Source organism: Marmota monax, unplaced genomic scaffold, assembly GCF_021218885.2.
Source record: "Marmota monax isolate L192 unplaced genomic scaffold, Marmota_monax_Labrador192_F-V1.1 WCK01_AAM20220418_F8-fsc00263, whole genome shotgun sequence".
Taxonomy (NCBI): Eukaryota; Metazoa; Chordata; class Mammalia; order Rodentia; family Sciuridae; genus Marmota; species Marmota monax.
The window spans coordinates 1133401-1142575 of NW_026693408.1; the positions used below are offsets into that span (position 1 = coordinate 1133401).

Here is a 9175-nt window from a genome sequence, read left to right on the forward strand (position 1 = left end):
AACAGACTTCACTTATGAGACAAACTTAAAGAAAAAAAATTAAGAATTTCAAGCATGGGGCAGTTTGACTGGCTCTTTGAACCACACTGATTAGACTGAATTGACTGCACACCCATGAAGCCAGTCCTGCTACCTTCAAGGATTACTGTGAAGATTAAATAGATGGTCCATGTACAGACAGTACATGTACTAAATTGCTAAATTGCTTAGGGCCTTGCTAAATTGATGAAGTTGGCTTGGAATCTGCAGTCCTCCTGCCTCAATACCAGAAAAAAAAGATAGTACATGTAGAGTCTCACTAAATTGCTTAGGACCTTGCTGAGGCTGATTTCAAACTTGAAATCCTCTTGCCTCAAACTTCCGAGTTGCTGGGGTTATATGGCCAGCTATTGTTTTTTGGCAGTACTGGGGATCAAACCCAGGGCTTCATGCATGCTAGGCAAGTGCTCTATCAATGAGCTACAATGAGCTATCAGTGAGTCCCGGCCCTTTGTTTTGAGAGAGATTCTTGCTAAATTGCCTAGGCTGGCCTTGAACTGTGATCCTCCTAATCTAGCCTCCTGAGTCCCAGCTGCCTGGCAAATGTTGGCTATTTTTATGACATTATCCTAAGTGGAAAACCCGAAATTTTTCAAATATGTATTTATTCATCAAATATTGATTACTTATTATTCTTGCTAAGGCACTGGCTTATTTTATTTATCAATAAACAGCTCATGTTTATTATAGTCAGGCATGGTGAAATGATGTTTCTTTTAGTCAATGACAGACCAATGCATTTGTGGTGATACTGGTGTAAACAGACCTCCTGTGCTTCCAGTTATATAAAAGTACAGCACATACAGTTATGTACTATAACTGTAATACTATAATATTTGATACTGTAATACTATAATATTTGATAGTGATAATAAATGACATTAATGGTTTATGTATTTATTATACTAGCTTTTTATTATTTTAGTGTTTATTCTGTTTAAAAAAGTTAACTGTAAAACACTAACCTCAGACAAGTCCTTTGGGGGTGTTCTAGAAGAAGGCATATTGCTATCATAGGAGATGACAGTTCCAAGTGTGTTCCCACCCCTGAAAAACGTGTCAGTGGGATAAGATTGGGAGGTGGAAGAAGTGGTATGATGATCTTGACCTTGCATAGGCCTAAGTTATGTGTGTATTTTATTTTATTTTATGGTATTGAGAATTGAACTCAGGGGTGCTCTACTACTGAATTACACCCCCAGCCCTTTTTATTTTTATTTCTCAGTCTGGCTTCGAACTTGTGACCCCCCTGCCTCAGTCTCCCAAGTTGTTGGGATTACAGGCATATGCCACTGTACCCTATTGTATTTTATATCTTTTTCTTTTTTTTGTACCGGAGACTGAACTCAGGGGCACTTGATCACTGAGCCACATCCCCAGCCCTTTTTTGTATTTTATTTAGAGACAGGATCTCACTGAGTTGCTTAGCGCCTTGCTTTTTGCTGAGGCTGGCTTTGAACTTGTGATCCTCCTACCTCAGCTTCCCAAGCTGCTGGGATTACAGGCTACCGTGCACCCAGCATATCTTCATTTTTAATTGACATATAGTAATTACACATATTTATGGGGATATAGTGTGACTTTTCAATACATATATACAAAGTAATGGCCAGTCCAAGGTATTGGCATATCTAGCACCTCAGATAGTATTAGTTCCCTGTGTTGAGAAAATTCCAAATTTCTGTTAGCCATTATGGAACATTCAATCAATTGTTGCCAATCAGGCAGGGGATGTAGCTCAGTGGTAGAGTGTTTGCTTGACATGTATAAGGCCCTGGGTTCAATCCTTAGTATCACCACCAAGAAAGAAAGAAAGACAGAAAGAAAGACAAAAAAGAAAGAAAGAAATCAATAATTACCAATCATAGTTATCCTAGTGTACTACAGAACATTAGTAGTTTTTCCTCCTATCAAAATGCACCCCATATCCATTAACCTTTCTCTTTCTATCACCCTCTCTCATCCCTGGCTCTGGTAATTACCACTCTATTTTCTGTGAACCTTAGGTTTTAACAAAAAAGCTTAAAAAGTAAAAAAATAAATAAAAATAAAGATAGGGCTGGGGATGTAGCTTAGTGGTAGTGCACTTCCCTAGCATATACAAAGTACTGGATTTCATCACTAGCACAGCAAAATAAATCCATCAATACATATACCCAGCAAAAAATCAATAAAAACAAAAATAGAGCTGGGGATGTAACTCAGTGGTAGAGCACTTGCCTAGCACATGCAAGGCCCTGGGGTTTGATCCCTAGCACTGCAAAATCAATCAATCAATCAATCAATATTAAAAATTTCAAAAACAGATAAAGGATATAAAGAAAATATTTCTGCACAGCTATGTAATGTGTTATTATGAGAATCACATAGTAAAAAAAAAATTAAAGTTTATTAAGCCAAAAAAGTTATAGTAAGCTAAGGTTCATTTATTACTGAGGAAAGAAAAAAAATTTTTGTAAATTTAGTGCAGTGTGGGGAGCCATTCTCACACGTGACTGGGCAACTCCTGGTTTGGGTCTGAGGCGCTCTGGCTAAACTGTGTCGGAGCTTTCCCGACCCTCTCCTGGTGCGAGAGCCTGTCCGTGTGGGGGTGTGACTTGACCACTTACCCTGGGGCCAATCACTGACCCTGACCTTGGAGTGCTGCCCCCCTCAACCTTCATTGGATGGAATTCTCCCCTGAATTTCTTGTTCCCCAATAAAAGGCTACTCCCTGGTGTGCTCTCTCTCTCTCTCTCCTGCTAGCCCTGAGTAATCCCTGCTGCCCTACCGGGTGGTTCGAGATATGAGTCAGAGGGAAAGCCATCTCGGACATGGTCATAGAAAAAGGTAACTGAGTCTGTGTGTTTTATTTCGATCTCACTAGCTAACTTTTATGCCAAGAACCTCTTTAATGAAACCAGTGCGCTGGTCGCATGGTGGAATTTGGCGCCCAACGTGGGGCGCCAATTGCCAGGTTTCTGTTCTCGTGACTAAAAGGCTCAGGGGTCACTCTAGTTAAACTGGGCTAACTGGGCTGCACGAAATAACCACACAAGAGACACAAATACCTTTTTCTTTGGGGTTGCTGTGACGGCTCCTCTGACCTTAAGGGTCCGCAGAAAGAGAGAGAGTGAGAGCACGCACTGACCCCTTTTATTGAGGAGAAGCTATTCAAATGAGGCAAGGGGTCAGGTTTCAGGGGCTGAGTCTATCTTCATGATGTCCACTGTCAGCAGGTTGACTGATACCTGGGTAGGCCACACCCAAGGGCACAGTAAGAGGAGAGGACACACACAAGGCACTTCCATGGAAGATTCTATCCTAAACAGGGCAAGGGGTTATATTACAAAGGAACAGGTGAGCATAGCTTCACCCATGGGGCTGTAGCAAGACACACCCATTTCTGTGACTGAGCGCCTCAGCACCCAGCTGGGGAGTGTAACTCAGTCACCCGTAAGGTTGGCCTCCCACAGTACAGTACAAGTATACAGTGTTTATAAAGTTTACAGGAACATATAGTAATGTCCTCAGTTTTCATCACTCATTACTCACTCACGCCTAACTCAGAGCAATTTCCAAGCTTGTAAGCTCCATTCATAGTTAAGTGACCTATACAGGTATACAATTTTTACCTTTTATATTTTATTTTACAGTACTTTAGATGTGTTTAGATACACAAAAACCACTGTGTTACAGCTCCTACTGTATTCAGTACAATATCATGCCATACAGGTTTGCAGCTTAGGAACAATTGGCTATACCATGCAGCCTAGGTGCATAGTATGCTAGACCACCCTGGTTTCTGTAAGTACACATTATGTTCACACAATGATGCAAGTGCCTAACAATGCACTTCTTAAAATGTATCCTCATTGTTAAGGGCTGCATGACTATATTTGCTTACTTTGTCATCTGAGCTAAGAGGTTACCAGGAGATCCTGTGTCTTGACTCTAAAGACTGTTGTACAATCAAATTTTCACTTACATGTGGAAAAGTCTCCAGAAAGGGGTCATCTTAGAGGGCAGTGGAGTCCTGGATTGAGCAGGCTCTTTCCTTACTTTGTAGTCCTACTTTGCACTGCCTGAATCTGACATCGACAGATGTACCAGTGGGTAGAAGGGAATCAAAAAACCGCAAAGGCACCTTACAGTATTTTTTTTTTTTCTTTTTTTGGTGCTGGGGATTGAACCTAGGGCCTTGTGCATGCGAGACAAGCACTTTACCAACTGAGATATATCCATAACCCACATTACAGTATTTCTTAGAAAGCACTATAGTCTTTAGTCAGCTCTGCCCCACAGCCATTGTGAATGTTCTACACTGCACTATCCAATACACTATCCAATAGCCATATGCAAGTTACTAGGCACTAAAAGTGTGGCTGCTGTGACTAAGGAACTCAATGTTAAATTCAATAAAATAGTGTCCCTCATTATCCACAAGGGGATTGGTTCCAGGATTCCCAAGATACCAAAATCCACAGATGTTCAAGTCCCTTCTCTAAAATTATGCATAATTTAAATCATCTTTAGATTACTTATAACACCTAAAACAATGTAAATACTCTGCATATAGCTTCCATATGATAGTTTAGGAAATGACAAGAAAATCAGTACATGTTCAGCACAGACACAATTTTTCCCCTGAATACTTCACTTTTCATCTGCAGTTGGTTGAATTCATGAATGCAGAACCCATGTATAGGACTGCCAAATGTATTCAATTTCAATTTTTAAATTCAATTAAAAAAATCAGCCAGGCATGGTGGCATATGCTTGTTGTTCCTATTACTCAGGAAGCCGAGGCAGAAGGATGGTGAATTTCAGGCCAGTGTGTGTAACATATAGAAATGTGGAAATAAAATAACAAATGAAAACAAAACAACAACAACAAAAAAAAAAAAAGAAGAAGAAGAAGAAGAAGGAATTCAATATATATTCTTTTAACCCAGGGGTGCTGTACCACTGAGTTATATTCCAGTCCTTTATTTTTTGACACAGGGTCTCACCAAGTTTCTAAGGCTGGTCTGCGACTTGTGTCTTCCTGCCTCAGTCTCCCTAGTTGCTGGGATTATAGGCAAGCATCATCATGCCAAGCAAGAAATTCAATTTTAATAGAATCTTAATTAATTTTACATTTAAATATCACTCAGGTCTAATGATTACTGTATTGGATAGCACAGCTCTAAATATTTGGCTTATAGGACTAGGTCAAATCTTAATATCATAATCATTTAATGTTTCCTTTCTTCTCATAGACATGCTGAAACATTAGATTACAAGGGTTTAAATGGATTTCTTTCTTTCTGTACTGGAGATTGAACCCAGGAGCGCTTTACCACTGAGCCACATCCCCAGTCCTTTTTATTTTGAGACAGAGTCTCCCTAAATTGTTTAGGGCCTCACTAAATTGCTGAGGTTGGTCTTGAACTTTGGATCCCGGCTGGGATTACAGGCATGCGCCACCATGCCCGGCTGTTTAAATGGATTTCAAGAGCTCACTGGGTGATTAAAAAAAAAAAAATCCCCATTTTTTCAGTCTGGAAACTGTAAGTGTGAGGGGTGATGGCTTCTCCCGTTAGTGGCAGTGCCTGAGGAGAACCAAAACCTACTGTCTCCCGACTTTATTGTTCTTACTCCACTGTGAGTCACATTTGCTCTTTCAACACCCGCGGGAGGAAGGTGGGAGACCCACTGGATTCTGAGTTTTAACAGCAAGAGAATGGTATTGTGTTCGATTCTTGTTTTTATTTTTTTGTACTGGGGATTGAACCCAGAGACGCTTTACCATTGAGCAACACTCCCAACCCTTTTTTAATTTTGAGACAGGGTTTCGGAAAATTGCTCAGAGCCTCCTTAAATTGCTGAGACTGCCCTCAGATTTGCCATCCTCCTGCCTCCGCCTCCCAAATCGCTGAGATTACAGGCGTGCGCCACCGCGCCCTACGATACTTAAGTATTCAAAAGTTAATACAGATTACTTAAATCTAAATCCGTACCTTTTCTTATCTACAGTCAAATCCGTGAGAAAAGTGCTGCTGTTCTGGAGCGTACAATTACTACTGCAAAATGACGAATGGCCGTGGCCCAACTTCAGGCTGTCCAATCCCATGGCCGAATCCCGTTTCAGCAGTGCAGCGTAAAGACCGCCGGCGAGCAGCGAGGCGTGTAACAGGTTGTTTGTGTTGACAACTCGTCTGACTAGCTGAACTGGACGTACACCCTCGCCAGCCCGGACCCCACCGCGACCCGGAGCCTCAGGGACCAGCTACCCACGCGCAGCGCGGCAGCAGCACCACAGGGGCACCCCCCCGGCAGAGCCTACCTGCGCGCACCGCGCCGTCCCCGCCGCCGTTCCCGCCGCTCAGCCCCGCAGCCGCACGCAGAGCGCTCCCGCAGCTCGCCGACAAGTTCCCAGTGGCCTTTCGCGCCAGGGTCAGGATGGGCACAGACCAGCCCTCGGCCGTCGCCCGGGACCTCGCGGCGCTCCGCAGCTCCCCCGGGCTTGGCAGCTGGCTCCGGTCCACTATCTCAAACTCCTCTCCCGGCTCTGACGCGGACCCTGTCCCTGGCTCCGGCTCCCGCTCCGCCGGGCAGCCGTCTTCCCGGTCGGCCATCTTGGCCGCGTCACGTGCCCGGCTGGCTGGCGGCGGCCGGCGTGCGGGCTGGCGCTCCGGTTCCCTCTAGTTCCCTCCTAGCCCTTTTATTTCTGTTCCCCAGATTTATCTCCCTTCTCACCGCCCGCCTTGCTTTTCTTTCGCATTCAAAAGTTCAGGAAAGTACAGATCACCATGTAAGAAACCCCCATAATCCCACCAGCTGGGAAGACTTACTTGCACGGAAGTTGCTCTTGAACTTTCTCTCTTCCAGGACTCCGCACCCAGGCTGCAATATAATGGGCTCCCTAGGCCTTCATTTTCTTAGTGATACCATTTCCTCTTTTTAATTTCATTTCCTGTCTAATATTTTCCACTTTTCTGCAACATTCTTAAGAATGAGCCCTAAACTGGGCGCGGTGGTGCAAGCCTGAAATCCCGGCAGATCGGGAGGCTGAGACCGGAGGATCGTGAGTTCAAAGCCAGCCGCAGCAATTTAGCAAGGCGCTAAGCAACTCAACCCTGTTTCTATTTAAAATACAAATAATAGGGTTGGAGACGTGGCTCAGTGGTTGAGTGCTCCTGAGCCACGCCCCTCCCCCCAAAAGAATAAGCCCCAAACTGGCAGCTAAGCAAACTTGGACAGATAAGTTAAAAAAAATTATTATTTTTTTCCTTTTAAATCAAATGAGTACATACGACAGCTTGACAGGAAAGTGTTTAATACTGTGGTGGACTGGGAATTAGAAGATCTAGGTTTTGCTATTAATTAGTTAAGTAGGATAATAATAGGACTGGCCTCATTGCTAAATAAGATTTTGCAGTAAGGACTACACAGCAGATGTTAGCCATTGTTAGAAACCACTGGCTCTAGTTACCAAACAGTTTGAGCTACTCACCTAGTTATTCAGTCTGCATTTTTATCCGGAAAATGAGGAAATTTGGCTAAATAACAACTCAAATTTCACTAGCGTTTAACACTGTAAAGTGAGGCATGTGGGCTAGCAGAAGAGCCAGAACGGTGGCACACACCTCTAATCCCAGCTACTAGGAATGCTGAGACAGAAAGATCACAAGTTCTAGCCAGCCTGAGCAATTTAGTGAGATTCCCTCTCAAATTTTTAAAAGAGGGCTCTGGACCATGAAACAAACAAGAAAGAAAGAAAGAAAAAAAAGCTGAATATTTGATAAAAGTTGTCAATGTTTAGAAATAAGATATTTCACCTAAAAGTCTGGATTTTAGCTTTCTCTTGAATCACTGTAAGATTTGAAAATTTGGTGTGTATTCCCTGTTGGTAATAAACTATTGGGGTGGGCGGTGGCTGCTGTCAAAAAGTATTCAATGACACTTGTAATGAAAAATAATAATCAGGTAAAGGGACCATTGTAACCAGGTCTAGCACTGGGAGAGATTGGGCTCAACTCCCAGTATGGCAGGAGCCAGTGTGAATTTATAGCCAAGGATAGAAAATTACCAAGCAGAAACATCATAAGGGAGATTTTGGCCTCATTAACCTAACAATTCTTGCTGAAGACAAGCCAGGGTGATCAGGATCACTGGGGGGATAGGGAAGGATGAAGATCCTGATCAGATATGGAGGATGGGGTTCTTGTTAAACTGACTTAAAACAAGGCCTCCTGGCTGAGGCAGGAAGATCACAAGTTCAAGGCTGGCCCCAGCAATTTAGTAAGGCCATAAGCAATTTAATGAGACTCTGTTTCAAATAAAAATATAAAGGGCTAGTGATGTAATTTAGTGGTTAAGAACCCCTGGGTTTAATCCCTAATACCAAAACAAAACAAAACAAAAAACTGAGGTAAAGCAGTTAAAACTGGATTTTACAAGGTTGTACACAGAAGGACAAAGAGATTTAGATGCCTCACTGAAGGTCAGTGAAGAAAAATATTGTGTCATTTCCCCTTAAAAACCCCTGGTACACCAGGCATGGTGGCACATGCCTGTAATACCAGTGCCCTGGGAGGCTGAGGCAGAGGATAGTGAGTTCAAAGCCAGCCTCAGCAACAACGAGGTGCTAAGCAACTCAATGAGACCCTGTCTTTAAATAAAATACCAAACTAGCGCTGAGGTTGTGGCTCAGCAGTAGAGTACTCCCCTGGAACTGGCAAGGACCTGGGTTTGATTCTTAGCACCACATAAAAATAAATAAATAAATGAAAGATATTGTATCAATTACAACTAAAACATAAATATTAAAAAAAAAAAACTAGGGCTGGGGATGTGTCTCAGTGTTCAAGTGCCCCTGAATTCAATCCCCGTACCAAAAAAAAAAGAAAGAAAGAAAAAAAAAAAATCCCAGGCACTCCCTGGGTTTCAGTCTTGGTCCAGCCCACTTCATCAATTTTGACAATCTGTCTGATCTCTGATCTTTGAAAGACATTTGTGGAACCACTGCCCTCAGTGGGGTGGTCCTACTTCATAGGAATTTGTGGGGATGTTGTTTGGGTTGTTTCAATAATAGAGGGCATTCCACTACTTCTTTATTGGAGGTAGACAGAAATGAAGATTGTCTGGAATCACAAAGAATTGTCCAAACTCC

General features: G+C 42.7%; 1 protein-coding gene across 6 annotated transcripts in view; it reads right to left on the reverse strand.

Annotated features, from left to right (window-relative positions):
* Rufy1 (RUN and FYVE domain containing 1) overlaps window positions 1–7138 on the reverse strand; it is a 58530-nt gene extending 51392 nt beyond the window's left edge. For 2 of the 6 annotated variants that reach the window (XM_058583366.1, XM_058583363.1), the window contains exon 1: window positions 6021–6284. Coding sequence is in view for 3 of the 6 variants with exons in the window: in XM_046457059.2 (XP_046313015.1) it covers window positions 6347–6638 (292 nt within the window). In the remaining 3 variants the exon portion in view is untranslated. Of the gene's footprint in view, window positions 1–6020; window positions 6285–6346; window positions 6815–6854 lie in introns of those variants that run through there. The other 4 variants (XM_046457059.2, XM_046457060.2, XM_058583364.1 and 1 more) reach the window with 4 other exon arrangements.
* Window positions 7139–9175: the final 2037 nt, after the last annotated feature.